We start from the raw sequence: 21,428 nt of genomic DNA on the forward strand, positions 1-21,428 counted from the left end.
CGGCGCATTTTGCTGGATATTTTCACATAGCGGCAAAATATGAATATACCTACAGAGAACGCGCACTATTGACATCAACTCGATAAAACTCATCAGATGCATGTACTTTACGTCGTCTTGCGACCCTGTGAGTCACTCATGTATGTCATGACGTCTTTGCAAGCGGTGGAAAGCATCACCTCAGATTTCCATGAACAAGCCTCATGAGGGTCTCCATGAACAAGCCTCTCCATTTTAGAGTCTGACAGCGGGTCTCAGGTGCCCCCAGCTGCTCTAATCTGAGACCCAACTAAATGAGACACTAATCAACATAATTGTGACCAACCATTTTCAATAAAACATCAGTATCTAAACCTCTTTTAAATCTCAAAAAGAACTTCTGTAGACGTCTGACAGAAATAAAGTCAGTCTGGTTAGTAATAAGTGAAGCTGGTAATGCTGTTTGTGCAGTTGTTTAATCCTCCTCTGCTGAGATCTTCACAGATTATCTCCCGGTTTCACAGACAAGGCTTAAAGAGATAGTTCACTTTAAAATGAAAATTAGCCCATGATTTACTCACCCTCAAGTCATCCTAGGTGTATATGACATTATTATTTCAGATGAATACAATCTGAGTTATATTAAAACATATCCTGGCTCTTCCAAGCTTTAATGGCAGTGAATTGCAACTGTTCAGTTGAAGCTCAAAAAAGTGCATCTATCCATGATTAAAGTGCTCCACAGGCTCCGGTAAATGCATGTTTGAGCTGTTTTAACCAAAAGCATCTTGCACTGGCATATCTTAAAATATGTCAGTACCATTGTATTCTTTCAAGATGCACACCAGTAATGTGTTTTTCTAAGGTACGTTAAAAGCTACTTAAATGCCTTAATTGAACTAAGGCCTAATCCTGGCTTAGTCTAAGCCCTGTCTGTAAAACCAGGCCTTAATGTTTTCTTTTATCTTCAGTAGCTCTGCTTCAAATGTGCAATATCTTCATGAGGGGCGACCCAAATTTCAAGAAATTCATCCGACCATCCGATTGCCAGTCGGGAGAGGTTAATCGCTTCTCGTTTCCCCCTGTAAACTGCACGAACACTGCACGACATTATTTTATTATTATTATATAAACAGTCACATACAGTATTACTTCACATTAGTATTAATCAGTATATTAACAACGCTAAAAATGGCCAAATATATTCAATATGCGCATTTGTTTTTGTGTGCATGTCTGTTTATATTTTGATGTTGAAACGGAAGAAAAACCTAATTATGGACTGATTTGATTTTGAATAGATATTAGTGTATTACTGTGCACATAAACACACATGCTTTGAATCTAGTCAAATTCAACATTTTAAAGTTCATTTAAAAATATAAAACATAACAGCAGTTTTGAAACACTTTTATCAAATGATATACAGTGCAATATGCCCTCAAAGTACTGAGGTTTTGTTTTTGCTAAGATTTGGTACAAACATTAAATGACTGTCTACTGCATGCATATGATTTTGTTTGTGTGCTTGTTTTTAAGCTACAAGATACAATTACAAAAATCTGCACAGCTGTGCTTTTGTCAATAGTGTTTACAGAATAAGGTTTGTGAGGTGTCTCTCAAATCTGACAGCTGCTCTTTTTCAGTGTTGCTGCGAAGCTCTTCAGCTCAGCATATTTATGCTTCAGACTCAGCCGCTTGCATTCAGACTCAGCCGGCCAGTGCTCAAGCCACGTATGCTTATGCAGCATGTACCTGAGAGAGAAAACATGAGTGAGCTGTGCAAAGCAAAAAAAAAAAGAAAAAGAACCCCCTTTATTTTTTTTTATATTTAGTGCTACTCACCTGCTGGACGCACTTTCTTGGTGCAAAACATCAGTGATCAGCCCAATGATCAGGTAGTCCTGACCCTCTCTCAAACCAAGCCCTGCCCTACAGCTGGCATGAGAGAGGAACATCCTCCTGTCATTTTTTTTCAAATTAGTTTCTGACCCTGCATGGACGAACACACACACCTAAACATGGTAGAAGAAGCATAGTCACATCCATTTAAACATAGCTTCAAGTAGCAATTATGTTGCTAAGTATTGCATTTTTTGCTCAAAATGTTTGTAAACAAGACTGTCAAACGGGTTTTATATTTACAGTTGTCACGATTTGGTCTTGTCTTGGTCACGTTTCATGTCATTGTCATGTTTCTGTGTCTTGTCATGTGATTCCCTGTTTGTCATGTGATCCTGCCATGTGTCTTGTCATTGGTTAATCGTCTGTTCATTGTTCACAGGTGTCCCTTGTCTTGTTGTTAGTCTGTGTACTTAAGCCCTCATGTTTGCCATGTGTCTTTGTCAAGTATTGTTTCACTGTTGGTTAAGTTCATGTCTTCATTCTCCATGCCATCTTGTTATTTTTCTTGCTCTTGGGTTCTACAAGCTTGCCATCAGTGGATGTTTTACAACAGTATTTTAGGGTTTTTTAACCAGTACAGGTATTTTCTTGTGCATTGCTAAATATCACTCTAGTGATGGTAGTAGACCAATATATTGGCCCAGATGATATTTTTGCAATTTTGAGAAATATACTACCAGTCAAATTTTTTGGAATAATTGTTTTTTATATGCTTTATTGCAAAATAAGTCTCTTACGCTCACCAAGGCTGTGTTCATTTAATCAAAAATATAGTAAAACCTGTAATATTACAAAACATTATTACAAATATAGCTGCAAGCAGCATGTGAGAGATCACACCAAACCATTAGTTAGCATATTAAACAATTGGCAAGATAGGATAACTTGGCCATTAACGTAAATTATTTATCCTGATAGCCAAAATCATTAAAAATAATGGCCTTCTGATTAGCATGTTATTTCGTTAGCATGCAAAGCTACTTAGCATATGACACAATGATGGAAAATGACAAATGAGATAGTAGTCTGCCATGACTTACCATTTTGTATAATCTGGACAACCTTCATCTCGTACTGATCGTAGTGACGCTTTTCTACTCTTATCAGTTTAACCTTGAAGGCTGAAGAGGAGACACCAATGAGAGCAATTTATTGAACCTGCAAATCTTAGAAAGGACAGGTATGTAAATGTGACCCAGAAAATATTCACCATAATGTGTTCTATTGCATGCAGTCAGCTCTTTCTTAAAAGACAAGTTCTTTGTTTTTCGTACGCAGCAGTTACCTGTACAGAAATATTAAAAGATCGTAATTATATATGAAATGCTAGCTGAGCCAATGTTTGAAGAAAAAAAAATTTTTTTTTAAAGAGTCAGTTCACTCAAAAATAAAAAAATAAACATCTCTAGTCCGGTCACAAGGTTTTTTTTTTTTTTTTTTTTTTTTTACAGGTTTAAAAGGCAGTTATCATTCAATGCAGATTTTTTTAAATGTTTTTTTTTAACTACTCATGCTGATTCAAAACAACACCAGGGTGACTGCATTTTCACATAGCAATTTAAACTGTCACTTTCATTTCAGTGAGGTCAGTTTAATGTTTCATGTGCACTATAAGAAACATCCATAAAATACGGCCTAGTGTACTGTGTTAATATGTAAACTGTGTTAATATGAAGACATTTTCCATTTTGATTATTTAAAGTTGTATTTTGAATTGTTTTAGGGCTGAAAATGTAACAAAAAACAAGACGGACCCTGTGAGCATTTGCACACATTGTCTTTGCAGAGCTGATCAGGCTGCTGCTGGTCTTCAGGAGGAGAGTAAAATTTGCTGCAGTTCTTATCTGAAATAACAGAGACCTTAGTTAGCATTCATCACACAAAACATCTTTAAAGTGCACAATCTTCATAGCAAAGCAAACATTTAGACAAAACCACTAATAATGTGTTGGTGCCGATAGCCTCCTGGTTAGCGTGCTAATAATGTAATAATGCAAATCAAATCACAAAGTTTTTAAATCTCAAGATTTAAGAATTAAGCTGTTTTCAGTTGATGCGGTTACACAACTTCATTTGTCTTACATGGCCTTTTGTTTTAGTTTCTGTTTGCTATGTGGCCCTTCTGTCAGTCTCTCCTTGCACCCTTGTTACTTTGTTGTTAGTTCATTTGCCCAGTTTAGTTTGTGGAAGAAATTGTATCTATAAGATGTGTGTGACCATAATATGACAGTAAAAGAGCACACACAAACCTTATTCTAATATGAAAGTGTATTGGAATGGTAAAGAGTGTTGGCCGTGACAGGAGGGCCTCCACTCAAGGATAAAATATGATGAACACGTCTAAGAATGTTCCAGATATGGTTGAAATACCATCATCGGCCTAGAAAGATAACATTCTGGGAGTCAAGACTATAAAGGAGAAAGGATGCTTCACTGTCACACTATTTAATAACTCTGTGTGACTGTACGACTGCTGGCCTTTTCTTGCAAGAAAATAAACCTCATCAAAGACTATTGGAAATGTTTGTCTCTTATTCAGTGATAGAATTTTGGTTTGGAGTTATTCTTAGTGATGTCTTATTTTGAAAAAGTATCTCATGAAAACACTACAACTAAATAGCAATTGAATATCAATAAGCCAATTCAATGAGTTCCCTGTATAGTTTACAACAGTAGTGATTCATTAGAAAGATTATTTTCCTTGATAAAATAAATGATATGTACAGTACCTGGAATATTTCCAAAATGAATCAAATCGAACCTAGAGCTTGTAAATTAGAATCGAATCATAAATTCAATAAAAAAACACACATATCCGATTCTCCTTTGAATTCAAAGCCACTACAAGGCGAGGGCAACATGTTTATTCACAAAGATAGCTTTTTAAGTTTGTTATATGAGTAGGGCTGCAACAACTAAACGATAAAATCGTTAGTAATCGATAATAATGAAAATCATCAACAGCAAATGTCATTATCGATTAGTCGCGTCTACCGACCGTGCTTGGAAAACTTCCGCCTGTCGCATCAAATAGCACTGAATAACACATTTATATGGACATAAAAATGCATCTAAAAATAGTGGAGGAAACAGGGTGAGCTGCAGGAAAGGTACGTTTCAGCTGCCCAAAATATGAGAATTATTTATTTTAAGCTTCAAGCTAATGGATAAGCGTAATGTTTAACATGGCTTGTCCTGTCAGGTGCTTTAACAGAATTGTGTGCTGTTTAATGTGTGAAATTATTCCTCAGCGTAAAACTTTCATTTTACGGTTATATCCTTAACTGTAAGTGTTACAAATGCATGTGAGTATTTCTATTTTGCATGACAGTCTGTTAAACTTCAGACTTCACTGAATAAGAGCTGGCGCACATATGCGTGTCAAACAGACAGAGGGAAAAAAATTATATTCAGCGCAAAAATATAAATATAAAAATTTAGGTTTAGAAGTCAACATGTAATTAAAGTATTTTGTGATAGTAGTAACTGTAAATGGATAACAGCGTGTAATTGAGTTTAAATGTAAGACGTTTCTTACATTTACAGGATAAAGAAATGACAGTAACAGGTTACTGTGTCCTGAGTTCCTGCAGAACATTCCTCTAATCTGTTAACACTGAGTTTGTGTTTCTCTTTATTATCTTAATTATTATCTTCATTCTTAAAGCTACATTGTGTTATTTTTTTTCCCCCATCTAGCGGTGAAATTTTATATGACTACCCAGTGAATAGTTTCTGTTCCTTTCAATTCCGAGGGCGTTTTAACTCCTACGGTGGCCGTATTATTCCAAGATTAACATGGCTTCCAGTTATCGACTTCGTCCATGACAATAATAAACAATAATACGTCTAAAATGAATAAAACTACAGGACAGATGTCAGGAGGTAAACGTCACCCTTGGAATCGGCTATCCCAGCATAATCAGATTAGGCTAGCGTTACAATGTGTACAAAGTAAAAGCAATTAAAAATAACTAAAATTTACAGTGTCCTTTTTTTATATAGCTTAAAAAATTGCGCCTTTACAACTATTCATCACCTGTGATCTGTCGCAGCACAGATTTATGTTACAAGGTAAACAATACTTTTCACCATTGACGCGAGGATGAAGTTATACTAGAGGTCGTTCTGGCGTTATGCACAACCATGCTATGGTTAGATAAAACTTCGAATTTACACAAATAGGCTGAATTACCTGTCGAGAAGAAAGCAGGCAACTTCGGCGTCCGTTTTAAAATCTTTGCTCCTCATGAGCTCTTTCCATCTGGGAAAAGTTACTCCAATATTGACTTTGGTCTTGCTGATTTGCCTGTCGCGTTGACGTTTTAATTCTCTCTTTCAAATGTGAGTGAACACACATACATCACACTATCTTTCAAATCTGCCGGCAGTCGCGACTCGCGAGTAATCTCCCCCTCGTATTCGTCACGGTGTCAGTGAGTGAAAAACGCAAAAGGCGAAGCTTGAATTTACAGGTAAGTCCCTCTTTGGCTAATGTAGTTTCAAGATGGAGGAGCAACATGGCGACTGGCATTCGAACCCCTCACCCGTATGTACTTTCATTGGCAGATTATAAACTTACGAGAATACTTTATTACTTGAAAGAAGTAAATATACATTAATGAGCACATATATCTTTGAAAGAACTAAGTGTTTTTTGCTAAGAATCAACTAAAAAAATTACACAGTGTAGCTTTAATGTAGGGATTTAATCTGTCCTTTTGCTTTATTCTTTTGCACGCAGCTTTGATATATAGATATATTCACTATATATGTTCTCATACCATTCAGTTGGCACACTTGTTTGAAGGACAGCTTTGGGCAGGATGTGGAATAGTGTGTTTTGTCGATAAAAAAAAAAAAAAAAGGAAAAGTGGGCTTTTTTAATCCAATTAATCGATTAATCGAATAAATAATCAAATATTTATATAAATAATTGATTATCAAAACAATCGTTAGTTGCAGCCCTAATTATGAGGCAGACGTGCCTGTATGCACTCGCTCACAGGTTTTTATTGAGGTGGGACATTATTTATATTTATCTTTGTAAAAAAAAAAAGAAGTACGAACACCAAAACATTCAGAAGCTGGTTTTCAACCTCTGCCCATGACTTTTATAAATAATACAGCTTCACTACTGAAAACTACTTTAATAGTGATAACAGTGATAACTTCACTGTAATTAATTAAACCAACAAGCTTCACTGTTAGCGTACTCACTCGCGCACTCTCTCTTTTTCTAGTTAATTCATTCAAATGAATAAAAAAAAAATATATATATATATATATATATACAGTGCTCGAAGTGGGGCGGTACTCACCGGTACGCAGAACCGGCACTTCTACATTTTACTCTTAGGCGTACTTGCACTTTTTCTTGCGTACCGCTACTTCTCGCATGTAGCCAGTACTCTAACACTGACAGGAAAAAGCATCAGTCACGCCCGTTTCACATATACTCCGTTTGCAGTGCGTATGCGGTGCGTTTTTTTTTTCTGCACCCATGTTAACAGGTTAAAGCTTTCACACTGCACGCGGATGCAGCAATCGTTTCCGCACTGAGTCTATTTTTGCTGTGCTGCACACGCTGAATTAAAGTGCAGCATGTTTTTTTTTGTGTGCTTTTTTTCAACCATGCTGAAACCATATGTATATATATGCACCTCCATGGAGGCGGTGGTTGGAAAATTCTGAGGCGTGCTCAGCTGCATTTATGACCATAGATACCGCTGAGATCTGTATCCACGCCCAGACAGACGGGAGGACTTGGCCCATCACGGTCCGAGGACCGTAGACAGGGCCAGTGAACCAGTGTCACCTTTCGTGCGCCTCCTCCGTGGAGAAGTAGGTCGCAGAAGAGCCGGGACTCCCGCAAGAAGAGGGGTCTAAGGGATCCCTGAGGGCGTAATTATATGTTAGTCCTCTTCTCTCTTCCCCGACTCCCCAGGCGCTTCTTACATCAGGCCTAAGGCTGGGCCCATGATGAGAACAATGTTCTGATGGCCCGCCTCCGCTTGGTTAGTGAGAGTGCCTCTTTCTGGCATGTAGTGGTGGTAGACCCCATGTTCATAAAGAACTGTCTGGTGAGTCTTCACTTCGCACGCCGCAGATGAGCTGAGTTGGTCTTCATTAAGAGTAATTTTTGTGTGCAACTAACACTAAAATGTATTTCTCTACAGACCTTCGTTCCCTGTGTACAGTTATGGGGTCATGTCATTGTCAAAAGGAAGTAAGGTAATGTGGAGATAAATTAATAAAGGCCCTGAAGTTCCCCTGTTAGGTGGCTAGAACAGGCAGAAGCACCAGTTATACCGGCTGCATATGTGATTATGTGATGGCTTTCCTTTTTGTGTATTCACGGGGTGTGCCCGCTTAGGCTTCCTCTTATTACAAGAGCATTCTGAGGCCACTGCTCGTTCATTTAAAAGAAATGGAATATTAGCGGAGCACTTAATCAATGCTGTCGCTTGGTTTATTTCCTAGACACATCTGTGTTAGCCCTTGGGCTATTAGCCACCTCAGGGTAGAGTAGTTTGTCTCCTCTCAAAAAAAGAAAAATAATAATAATTATATTGGAGTGTAGACTGACGCTGGAGCTTCAGATAGATCTTATGTCCGGCTCACCGGGCCGTCTGACATTTTTTGTCCTGAGTACATTGCTCCCTTGAGCTCTGTTTGGTTGTTCATACAGGCTGAGCATTTTACAGCCCCTCATATAAAATCTTTCTGAGGCTGTGGCTCCTCCGAGCCCTCAGGTATATCTGTGCTTACAGGCTGGCCCTCACCAGGGCTGCCTAGGTAGCTGGCCTAGGCTATAATAGGGATAGTGGAGGCGTTCTGCTAAAGCATTTCTGCCTCTGGCCCTGCACTATGTGAATTTAGGCTTTTGAGCATCCCTATATTACAGCCTCCTCCCATGGAAGTCGTTAGCCCTGCCCCTTTCGTTAGCCCTGCATTCCGGGGTGAGTCAAGTCAAGTCACCTTCATTTATATAGCGCTTTTAACAATATAGATTGTTTCAAAGAAGCTTTACAGTGATAATAGAAAATTAAAGTAAAAGAGATTGTTTTGGCTTTACAGCAGCTCTAGAATAAAGTTATTGTCCAGCTAAAGTTAGTTTTGATTGATTCACTTCTGTCGCAACTGTAAGAAATTGTAATCTGCCTCGACCCAGATTCCACTCCTAAATATATTTTAGAATGAGCTCATCCCCAAAATGGCTTAATTATCATAGAGATTAAGGCAGTCAAGTTATATTGTTTCTTGACCATTTGGGTTGATCACATCCTGAGAAAATGGTAGTCAATTGTAGAATGGGACTGGGTGTGGGACACAGAGAACCTTCTCAGACAATGGGGTGTCTCAACTTCATTAACATACAGACCACAGCTGTTACAATAAGGGCAACTTAATTTACATTAAGAGTTGTAAACTGTAACAGGATAAAAGGTTTGAGATTTGGATGTTCTGGGTTCAATCTGACGCCGGTGAACCCAAGGTGCTTTGTGTACCTTGCCACTGCTATGCTGTAATAAACTTCATTTTTGAGATCTTCGACGTCCACATCATTTTTTCTTACACAACGATCATTAGTTATTAAGTTAGGGGCCGCTAACACGACACTATTCTAACAGAAAACCCTTAATGCAATCTGGCCACTCGTTTGGAATACTCCACTTTCAGTTCTGTATCATTCTACCCCGCACCACTATGGCTCAGGGTTGAGTGGAGAGTTCTAACCTTCACTTAATTTTGGTTTTCGAAGTACGCTCCCTTGAAGCCAGAGTATTGCAATGAGCTGTGTATGCCCATGTGTATAGATGGTAGGCCCCTGAATCTGGGGCCTCCATTGAGGCAGGGTGGCGTATGTTGTACTCCCCTTGCTTAAAGGGTGTTGCGTTCTTGCTGAATACACTGCCATGGCCAATGTGATTAGGTACCAGGATACTGTAGGCCCTGTGTAAACAGCTTATCTGCCAACGAAGGCTGCGCTGTTAGGTAGTAGGCCCCAGCAGGCCTCCTTGACCGGGCAGTCCCCAAGAGGGCGTTGTAGGCCACAGCGCTGTTACCTTGGATGGTTGGCCTTAGTAGTTTGGGCAGTAGACTCACTGATGGGTAGTAGGCCTTAACAGGCCTCCTTGGAAGTTAGTCCTAACGTTGTGGGACATACATTATAGCTGCAACCAATGAGCTAGTCTCATTAGGCTCATCGTGGCCCCAATAATTGTGTTGGTGTAGTATGGTTCCCAACGGTGTGTGTTTGTAGCAGAATAGACTTGCTATCAGCTAGTAGGCCCGACCAGGCCTCCCTGATGGCGAGTCCCCAGCAGTATGAATATGGCTGACAGCACTGACTTGCTTCAGGCCTAGTAGGCCTCTTAAATCCTCAAAGTGAGTCTCGAGTGACGGGGTATACCCTGAGCCCCATAATGGGGGCTTGACTGTTATTTCATTGGCCAATCAGACAATTAGCTTAAGTGGACCTCTCTGGAGGCGAGCCCCGATTACGATCAGCCAGATAGGATTAACCACTGTCAGGCGGTTGGCCTTATCAGGCCACCATGTAGATCAGTCCCCAACCTTACTGGTCCATGGCAGTCAGTTTCTTACCTAAGAAAACTTTCAGGCGACCGGTTTTAACAAGCCCCTCCGAGACTAACCTGATCTCGTGAGGCCTTCCAGTTAGATCAGCCCTTCTCGTTGTTTTAAAACACAAATGCTGGGTAGATCCGTGGATTGAGCAGAGAAACACTCCTCGCTAGCAAGGGTTGTATGCACTATGCTCTCCGGGATACTCCGTCTCTGAGATCCAGGCCGAGTGGTTCACTGTCAACTTCGCAGTCCCTCAGGTTGGATACCTTACATAAAGGCAAGTGTCTAGAGACTCTGTCTTCGGACAGATAGGAAGCTGGCCAGACTGAAGTGTCCAATGTTAGTGACGCCAAGTCAGGCCTTCCTGGTGGTATTTCGGGTGAGTATGTTCCCCTGAATAGTGACTGGCTGGGGCTCCATCAGTTTCCCTAGCCACATTCCCTAGAAGGGACCCCTTCTAATTTGAAGCTGTGGTCCCAGGCCCTTGAGCATGCAGGCCCAGGTAGGCCTTTCATTAAACATGTTTATGGGGGTCTTTTCTGTGATGCTTATAGCTTGGGCTAAGACCATAGGGAATACTGTCACTGACAGCCCAGTGTGACCTGAGGGTGAGTGGTTCTGGCATTTCATTTGAATTTGCTGGTTTTGACAGTTGTTAATGCCAATGGGCATGCACTCCCATTAGCATGGCGGCCTGGGTATATCGTTCCCCAATGCGTCAATCGATGCAGTGCAAGTTCCCTTTCGAAAGGGAACGTCTCAGGTTACAATTGTAACCTTTGTTCCCTGAGAACAGGTAACGAGACACTGCGTATTTTCTCCATGCCTCGGGCCCTGCCTACCAAACAGTCCCTTTAGACGATAAGGTGAATGTTTCAAGGTGCCCCTTTTATACTTCCGGGTCACATGGGGATGAGATCATGGGCTGTTGCCGGTCAATAGGATTGCCATGATTCAACAGTAGTTTCAGAGACCTAACATTATGCTATATTTTATTTACCATCAGTTTTTCCTGAACAGACATGGACAATCAGCCCACGTGTATTTCTGCCCAAGTTTCTATTTTTGTCTCATCTCTAAAGTCTTGCATGATTTATGTAAAGAAAAAAAAAATTAATTGGTGGTCTAGGGCAGAGCTATATGGCTCTGGTCTAGGTTGCCATTTTGCCAAAGATCTTGTAGCTTGTGCACATTATCGGTGTTGTGTTATGTAGTATGAGCGCTGCTAAGACAAGAAGTTGACAGAGGACAAGAAAACTTGTTGTGTAGTGTAAGTACAATGGCAATTCATGTATCATAGTCATGAAGTGTAAGCACAAGAACTACAACTGACTTCAACCACAGCCTTTAGATGAAGTAAACTGAAGATAAAAGAAGACATTAAATCTCTCAAGATCTCAGCAGAGGAGGAATAAGCTGATTATATTGAGAATCAATAGAGGTTTAATAGAGGTTTAGATGTTGATGATTTATAGAAAATTAATAGTTTAGTTTATAATAGTTATGTTTGCTTTAGTTGGGCAGTTTGACGCTTGTCTTTTAATGTTTTTGTCTGGCTGTCTTTTATGGCAAGAACAGCAAGAAAAAAAAATGTGATATGATGTTGGCTTCTTGATGATAAGAATATAATTGGGTTGTGGCTTAATTCACTTCCTGTTATGTCTGATTATATGGGTGACATCTGCTATTAATTTCGTATTGATTATTGGTGTGATTCTATAGCATGAATTGAATTTCCATAGAAATGAATTTTAAAATGCATAAACATGTTCTAAACATGATTCTTGATGTCTGTATGTGTCCAAAGAGTCAAGGGTCAATGGCCCAAAAGAAGAAAACACTGATCACAATAACAGTGACTTCAAACTTTATTATTTTCAATAAATCACCAACAGTTATTTCTCAATAAGAACTTCTGTAGATGTCTGACAGAAATAAAGTAAATCTGGTTAGTAATAAGTGAAGTTGATAATGCTGTTTGTGAAGTTGTTTAATCCTCCTCTGCTGAGATCTTCAGAGATTTAATGTCTTATTTTATCTTCATTTGATTTCATCTAAGGCTGTGGCTGACGAAAGTTGTAGATCTTGTGTTTCTTTGTCCTGTGATTCTGCTTGTTAACAGCAGGTGTTAATCACTAATGTTCAATCATCACTCAAATAATCACTTAATTATCTAATTAACACTGTTTCAGTGTTACATTTAACAGCTTGTAGTGTTCACACTAAGCAGTGTTAATTTCCTCTGGGCTAACCTCCTCCTCCTCCCATCCATGGAAACTGTGGATAAAACTGTCTGGGGCCCCAGTTAGACAACCCAGGTCAAACCCATGCATTAATTAGCCCAGTCATGTCAGCGAAATAAGTAACATTAATAATAATAATAATAATAATAATAATAATAATAATAATAATAATAATAATTTAACTACAGTTCAAATTACATGTGTGCATGCGTGACGCACCTTTGTTGTAGTAATGGTAAACTGTGACAGTGGATGGCTGGAGAAACCCCACTTTAAATTTCTGATACAGTCTGAATGAGATCACTTCTGTCCGAATACTGGACACCTGTCCAAGATATAGATGTTAATTGACAATGTTGCATTTATTGACATAATGTTAAACAAGCTTGAACTAAGGTTTGTTGCTTGGTTACGTCAAACAGGTGAATTATGAGGGATCCTCTGTCGCTCAGGTTGTCCACCACTTCGAAGTGACTGATGTATTGATCCACTGAGTTTGTGAGCTATAAAGGCAACAGACTCATTATCACCTATTCAAAACCAGCCAACATTAAATGTGTTGTCACATTAGTAAAAAAAAAAAAAAAAATTCTAAAATGACTAGATTTCACCCATGAACATTTGCAGAGCAACAGTAAATGTGACCACACCTTAATTCAGGGGTGGGCAACTTCGGTCCTGGAGGGCCACTGTCCTACAGAGTTTAGCTCCAACCCTGAAAAAAATCACCTGCCTGTAATTTTCTAGTAATCCTGAGGACCTTGATTAGCTTGTTCAGGTGTGTTTGATTAGGGTTGAAGCTAAACTCTGTAGGACAGTGGCCCTCCAGGACCGAAGTTGCCCACCCCTGCCTTAATTAGTACTTTTTACTTGCATTTTAGTATCATCAGAAGTGTGTGGTCTCACCTGTTCCAAGTCTGAGTTTTCAAGCTCAAAGCCAGTGGGGAAACCAATGTCCAGAATCACCATTTTTGCCTTTTCTTCCAGTGACCTGAGTAAAGGAAAGGCACGAATCAAAAATGTGAAAAATCTTGTCCAGACAAGAGCATGTGAAACAATGTAAGTGCTCACCTCACTCTGATAGTAAGCTTGTAGGACTTTTCTACATCTTGCTGAACATTTTCTAAAATGGAACACAGACTTTTGATTAGCATGTTTGATATAAATGTTTAAACCATATAATAATTCCTAAAACAGAGCCAAGACTGCACCAGTCTTTTCAATAGCGACATTGAGCTGGAAACTGTTACACATGCTGTCCTCGTAGGCATCAGGAAGCTGATGGTACACCGTTACAACCTGGAAGCATAAAACAGGAAAGAAATTATACTTTATACATATTTTATAATTCAATACAGTATTTACTATGTTGTGGGCTGATATCTTGGTTACACATTGTGCAAGTGCCTTCATGTACTGTACCTCCAGAATTCCCTTGCTATTCCCTGTAGCCACCACTGTCAATTTCTTGTCAAACGGTACCTGGAAGTAAGGAATAGAACTATTGCTTTTTAAACCTAAACTGAGTTTTTTTTTCTAATGATGCTGACTGATGACAATACAAAGGTGATATTCTACATCACAAATGTTGGAAAATGTTGACACTGTTAACAAATTTGAAGCCAATACTGAAAACTAATATCTTTAAACTGTAATTGGCGATATTGTGACAACCTCTGCTGTTGGTTTTGGGAATTGCTGTTAGGTACATGAGCCCACTAATTACCTCAATTGACAGTCAACTGGAAACACCTGTGACAGTGCCTTAGACCAGTGGTTCCCAAACCTGTCCTAAAGGCACCCCAACACTGCACGTTTTCTTTGTCTCCCTAATCAAACACACCTGATTCAACTCATCAGCTCATTATCACAAGGGTTAATGAGCTGATGAGTTGAATCAGGTGTGTTTGATTAGGGAGACATAGAAAATGTGCAGTGTTGGGTGCCTTCAGGACAGGTTTGGGAACCACTGCCTTAGACGCTTCTTAAGAGATCACCAACTGAGCTAAGGAAGAGGGGACTTTGCTTGCGTTGTATTTTGTTACCTTTCTCATTTACATTTCAACTTCAACATTGCATTACACTTTCAACCATGCATCTTGCTTAACACACTGACCTTGCTGATGAATACAGAAACACTGTTAATTTCTTTAATTGTTTTCATTCTATTATTTAGTTCTGCCTTATTTTGTAATTAAATAAACATAACTTTTGAGCATATAATTTGGTTTATGTGTCCCTTGTTATTGTTGCTTCCCTTGAGCCAAGGGTCATAACAATACCAACTGCAATACTTATTTTTCAAAAAGCCCTCTCACCAATCACATTAAAAGTGTACTCTGTTTCATATTAGCATCTTTGTTGTGCTATTTAATTAGTCTTAAATGTCTTTTTAACTAACTGTACAGCAATTCAGAGTTGTCATCGTCATGTACTCTTTAGTTTAGTTTCTGTTAGATTCTGTTGTGTCGGCATGAGTTCTTGTCAATTTCTATAGTTACGCATTTGTTATCATACCTTTCAGCTTTTTCTGTTTATTTTCGTTTCACATTTATTTGTATAGGTCTTTTCACAATACACATCGTTTCAAAGCAGCTTTAAAAGCAAAGCAGCATGACAAAGTTTTCTCATTTACTCTGTGTATGTACTTCCTGTTAGGTTTAGTTCTCTGTCCGGTCTCGTCTATGTTTAAGGGCTGTATTGGTATTCACCTGTGGATTAGCATTAAAGATTGTTTGTGTTCCTACTCTTTCTCTGTGTGCTTTCTACAGCAACCAAGCTTGACAGAAGACCGGACCCTCTAAAAGAGTAACAAAGAGTAAGAAATAATGGACTCGCCAGGGTTGCGCCTCCTCCTCCTCACAGAACACCTGGGGTATTTGAGCTGGATGCTCCGGCACGGCGGCCTCTTCCTCACAGCCTGAGAGCCCAAAGCAGCCACCTAGGTCATCCCTGAGTCTACACACTCTCATCAGTCCACCCTAGTGCAAGAACCGGATCTGTGCCGTATCGATATGTAGTCCGCAGATCCTGTTCTCACCCAAGTCCTCACACTAGAATCTTCGTCTTCTTCACCAGTCCCGTCCAGTCATTTGGATGCTCCGGTCCCATCCGGAAATCTTCCTCCTCCGATGTTTCCACCTGACTTCCTGGTCCCATCTCCTCCGCTGGTTACGGCCAGTCCCCTGGATCCATTGGCTCTTCTGGTGTTGTTCAGCTCCTAAGCTCTGCCCCTGCCGCTAACTAAGTCCCCAGCTTCACATCAGGCCCCTAAGGCTCATGCTCTGATTCGGTGCTTCCTCGTCTACACCATGGCCTGCCTGCCCTAGTATTCTGCTGGGCTCCCTCATCCCTTCAGCCTTGGGCCGTCTTCGCTCAGCCTCCACCACGGACATCCGGGTCTCCAGCCTCGCTACGACCATTCACCCCTTCAGCTCCACCAGGCTTCCTACCCTCCTCTGGCTTCCCCATCTTCATGCCCCATTCATCAGGCTTCCGGGCCAGGGATGTCGCCCTGATCCGTTGGGCTGTCTGCCCCGCCGGTTCCTCCAGGCACTCTGGTTCTGCCTCCGTCAATCGTAATATTATCCGTCACGGTGCGAGCATATGTCTTCCAGGAGGGGGAGCTACTGTCATGGTCATGTCTTATTTAGTCTAGTTTCTGTTGTGTCGGCAAAAACTCTTGTTAGATTCTATAGTTATGTATTTTTTATCATTCCGTTTAGCTATTTCTGTTTAGTTTCCTCATTTACTCTGTATATGTACTTCCTGTTTGGTTTACTTCTCTGTCCGGTCTCATCTATGTTTAGGGGTTGTGTTGTTATTCACCTGCGGATTATCATTAAAGACTCCTTTGTCGGGTGCTTTCTACAGCAACCAAGTGTAACAGGACTAACCATAATCTGATTATAGTTCATAAATATTGTATTTAATATTTTGTTATTTGAAAAAATCCGACAAACATCTGAATTTGAAAATAAAAATACAATATAATATGTGGACAGGCGCAGGCTTGGAATAATATGTACTGTGAAATTTGTCATATAGAGCAAAATAATCTTATTCAATAGCATAACAGAATCCTGTAACCCAGTGCATGATCATCTTAGAAAATGTTTTAGTTGAAAAGATCACCTTGAAAGAAAGAAAGGAATGAATCTCCTAATGAGCTGATGATCTGGTTCAGGTGTGTTAAATAAGGGAGACATACAAAATGTGCAGAGCAGTGGGTCACGAGGACTGGAATTGGGAACCACTGGCCTATCAGATGCTCACCTGTGCAGTTTGAAGCTTATGAGCCACTTTGGGAAGGAATATCCACTGAGTACTTTTGCGACCAGGCACATTGAGCTCCACCTTTAATATACGTTTCGAAGGAGGAGGCCTCTTCACCAGGTACTCAGACAGAGCCTGTAGCACTACCATAGTGGACTGGGGATAAATAAATAAAACCCATCTTTACTCAGAAATCTTGGCACAGTCTTTTTAAATGAGCTACAGAGAGAGTTAATGGCTGCATCCAAAATCGCATACTTCCCTACTATATCAAAGGCGAAAACAGAAAGTAACAAAAGAAGACAAAATAAGTGACAAAAGAACACTCAGAAGATGTCTGAACGCAACGAACGCTGAGAGATCACGTTAAGGACAACATGGCTATACGTCCAGATTTAATATAGAACATACCTTTTTAGTGGTTGTGAAGTAATTACTCATGCAAAGAAAGTACCTACTCTAGAAAGTATGCTATATTAGACACAGCCAAAGTATTTTAAAAAGTAATCAATTACTGGAAATAATCTATTGCGGGCCAAAATGCTTATTCTCCTATAGATCCTACTCTCCTGCAGAATTCTCTAGGCCTACACTTTCCTCAATGCTTGTGCAAAAAAACACACATGATCATGATATCTTGTTAGATAGAGGACATAGATTATACAAGGCCCTAAAATGAGTGTACCACCATCGGTACACCTCCCCCCCTCCCCCGTGAAAAAAAATCATAATCAAATTGCTAAGCAACCACTATATAGTAGAACAGGTAAATAGGTAGAACAAAGTAGGTATCATTTTAAAGCTTAGAATTTTAATGCATCTAACCATTTTGATCAACTCTTAACGAGTGCCGAGTAGTGTACCGCCGGCAAGCGCCACCTAGCTACGAAAAAGTAATCATATTTTTCAGAACTACTGCCTTGATCAACACAGCTTAGAGTCTGAACTTTACAATGCATGTAGGTACATTGATTAACTCCTAAGTGCCGAGTTATTTGCTGAAAAAAATAAATAATAATAATAATAATATGTGGACAGGCGCAGGCTTGGAATAATATGTACTGTGAGTGTGAAATTTGTCATATAGAGCAAATTAATCTTATTCAATAGCTCAAATAGTCATGTGTCAATATGTCATTGGAAAAGCCTCACGGAGAAGAATAATATATTTTTTTTAATTTGAGTCAGGGACTTCTGGTTGGGTTGACACGGAATGACCCTATATTATTTACATATGGGTCTTGCGGTGCTTCACATACCAAAACTTGCTCAAGTTTAGTCAAAGCCCAAAACATTTATGTTGTACTTGAATACTTGTGATTTATATGTACATGGATGTAAATGTACTGAGTAATGTACTATTTTGTAGAGGAGGGTCAAAATGATAAATTTCACCTGAGATTTGGAGCCACATTACAGGGAGGTTAAAGTTACTTTAGAAACATGGCATCATCATTATTTTATTTTTACACAGAGATTGCTAACAGTGACAGTTCAAAAATGAAAAAAGCACTTCTTGTGTTTTTTTGCTCAAAGTTTCCTATAACTCAAGAAGTACTAAAGAAGTACTCTCCCCGCCAGTTTTTTAAGTTGCCAGCCAACGTGTTAAGGTTGAACTACTGTAGGCACATGTGTAACAGAGTTTAAATAATGCTGTTAAATTCATGCATTAATTGGGAAAACTCGACATTGGCTGTTGCGTCACTCGCATTTGTGCACGTGATGCTGCAGGCGGAGTTATATCACCACCAGCAGAGTCTCACATCTCTCGCTGCTGGTCATTCGCATCAATAAGCGCTACATCATAAAAACATAGTTTCGATTAAACATAGTTCTGTTTTCAAGTGCAAGTTTTGACTTTTATACTACACACAAGTTTACTTATGTGATGTGACTGTCAGTCGTGACTGTCACTGACAGTATGTGACTGTCAGTCGAGTCAAATATATGTTATTTGCGATGATAAAATGAAGAGTGTTTGTGTTAGCCTGCCTGTGAACTCCGAATCTCTGTTTATTTCATTTAAGACCTCTGAGCAACGTTGATGCGTTGATGTACACTAACCAGCTTTTGGTCGTGTTTGTCCCAGTTTTCCACACAAACACACACAGTCACACATGGACTATTTTAGCAATGTCTTTACTACCTTTCTGGGCCTTGAAAGTGGTGGTTACGTCGCCGTCTATGTGGGGTCAGAAAGCTCTCGGATTTCATCAAAAATATCTTAATTTGTGTTCAGAAGATGAACGAAGGTCTTACGGGTTTGGAACGACATGAGGGAGAGTAATTACTGACAGAAATTTCATTTTTGGGTGAAATAACACTTTAAGGCTTGCCGGTTTGAACACTCAAGCAATTATAGAGCATTTAAGCACAACAACATGTAAAACAGTTTTTGAACACTTACAAACCTGAAACCTGATTTATTTGTGCTTTTGCTTATACTTTGCTTATTGTGAACCTTAACTTTTATGTATCATTTTGCTGTAATAATAAGCTTATTTATTAGAACACAAAATAGCATGGGTCACACGAAAAAATACAAATACAAATACAAAAAAAATATATATATACAGTGCAATGCATAAGTTAATACACCCATGCTAAAGTTGACTAAAAAGAGGAATAAAAAATCATATTTTGGAAATTGAACTTAATGCCTTAATTTAAAAAATTAGGAAAAATCCAACCTTTAAGGACACCAATTTTCTTTGTGAATGAATAATGTATCGTAAATAAATAAATGTTCTGCCTTAAAATACATGGTGCATAAGTTAGTACACTATGTTAAATTCCCATAGAGGCAGGCAGATTTTTATTTTTAAAGGCCAGTTACTTCATGGATCCAGGATACTATGCATCCTGATAAAGTTCCCTTGGCCTTTGGAATTAAAATAGCCCCACATCATCACATAGCCTTCACCATACCTAGAGATTGGCATGGTTTTATTTCAGTTAGCCTAAAAGCTAGTTTGATTAGCATTGAGAGCAATGATAAATCAACACTTGATAAATCAAATATACATTACAAATAAAGTTACAAAAGTTATTCAGTCAAGAATGAGTGCATTTTCTCTTTGTCTTTTGTTGTTTGATTAGTGTTATTAGAGATGGCAGCAGGAATATTAACACTTTTAGAGTTGCCCAATATAGTTACACACGCCTGCAGCGCTGAAAACAGCCCGCAAGTCGTCTCGTGCTTGAATGTTTTAAAATTTCATTAAGATCAAGATGGTTTAAAGTCATATTGAAATGCTCACAAAGGAATCAATAAGAGGAATCGAAATTTAAATTTCATAACAAGTATCTGAATCCTGACCTCAAGTATTCGATTCCCAACCCTAGCTGTGAATGAATGGAGGCGGGGACAAATTTGCATGTTGATGGTTAAATGAAGCAAGGATGTAGAGTTAAATTCAAGCTATTTAACGGTTTGAAGAAATTACAAAAAACATATTTTTTCAGTATGTCATTTCGATTAGTAAAAATGTTTTTACCTGAGTATGGCCGTAGCTTCCTCCAATTTCACGGTGCTCATTTAACCATCGAAATGGGGCCATCGCCTCATTCATGTGACCTCCTTTGATCAGAGCTAACAATGCATAGCCGGTAGCTTCCAGTGTGAAGTAGCGATTGTCGGAGTCAGGCCAATGAGTACGATCTGTTGACAGAAGAAGACGGATAAAAGACAAGGAGAGAGACTGAACTTATGAAACAGTACCTGTTGTAAAGCTGTTGGCAAAATGTAAATGATAGAGTTGTTTGTGTACCCCCTGAGGCTAAGTTTAGCAACTTGCTCTTCATACAGCCATGGTTGGATAGTGCTAAAGCGTAGCAGACTATAGCCGCTGAGTACGGCCTCTTTAGGTGGGGGAAACGCTCTTGGAGATACATCGCTGCTTTTCTGGTGCCCTGTATTGATCAACAAGAGAAAATATAATTATAATCATTCAACACATGGTATTATAATCATAATCGGGACAATCATTAGTTGTTTAAAACAGTGTTATCAGTTTTTTTTTAAATGGTTTGCTACCCTATAGCGAAGAAAGAAATTGTAGTTAGCTTAACTTTTATCATTATAATTATTCATAATAATTATTGTGTGTGTGTGTGTGTGTGTGTGTGTGTGTGTGTGTGTGTGTGTGTAAAGGAGAACGACCTGTAAAAAAGACCTGTACCTGTATGTTGGGCGTTGTCTCTTGGCAGCGAACAGTATTTTGTGCCTCTGCCAGAGCAATGAGCACGAATGCCGTCAGAGTCTCTGTGGATTCAGAGCCATGCACGCCTCCCTGCATCACAACAAGTGGACATACTACATGTGGTGCAAAATATAGAGGGCATCAAGACACAATGCATTGAATGGACAAACCCGTTTAGGCAGCTTCCTTTAATGAATATAATGTTCTCTAAACGATACAAGGATACAAGTAA

General features: G+C 39.3%; 1 protein-coding gene across 1 annotated transcript in view; it reads right to left on the reverse strand.

Moving 5' to 3' along the window:
- Positions 1 to 1,371: 1,371 nt before the first annotated feature.
- LOC311094402 (venom factor-like) overlaps positions 1,372 to 21,428 on the reverse strand; it is a 59,077-nt gene continuing 39,020 nt past the window's right edge. The window contains exons 27-41 of the mRNA XM_084132361.1: positions 21,176 to 21,286; positions 20,765 to 20,906; positions 20,492 to 20,655; positions 16,995 to 17,150; positions 14,142 to 14,201; positions 13,931 to 14,018; positions 13,791 to 13,842; positions 13,626 to 13,710; positions 13,133 to 13,222; positions 12,939 to 13,044; positions 3,639 to 3,728; positions 3,095 to 3,169; positions 2,925 to 3,005; positions 1,825 to 1,972; positions 1,372 to 1,734 (exon numbers count right to left, since the gene is read on the reverse strand). Of these exons, the coding sequence (XP_083988487.1) occupies positions 1,599 to 1,734; positions 1,825 to 1,972; positions 2,925 to 3,005; positions 3,095 to 3,169; positions 3,639 to 3,728; positions 12,939 to 13,044; positions 13,133 to 13,222; positions 13,626 to 13,710; positions 13,791 to 13,842; positions 13,931 to 14,018; positions 14,142 to 14,201; positions 16,995 to 17,150; positions 20,492 to 20,655; positions 20,765 to 20,906; positions 21,176 to 21,286 (1,584 nt within the window). The 3' untranslated portion in view covers positions 1,372 to 1,598. The remainder of the gene's footprint in view (positions 1,735 to 1,824; positions 1,973 to 2,924; positions 3,006 to 3,094; positions 3,170 to 3,638; positions 3,729 to 12,938; positions 13,045 to 13,132; positions 13,223 to 13,625; positions 13,711 to 13,790; positions 13,843 to 13,930; positions 14,019 to 14,141; positions 14,202 to 16,994; positions 17,151 to 20,491; positions 20,656 to 20,764; positions 20,907 to 21,175; positions 21,287 to 21,428) is intronic.

The sequence above is a fragment of the Abramis brama genome (genome assembly GCF_963993115.1).
Source record: "Abramis brama genome assembly, chromosome: 1".
Classification (NCBI taxonomy): Eukaryota; Metazoa; Chordata; class Actinopteri; order Cypriniformes; family Leuciscidae; genus Abramis; species Abramis brama.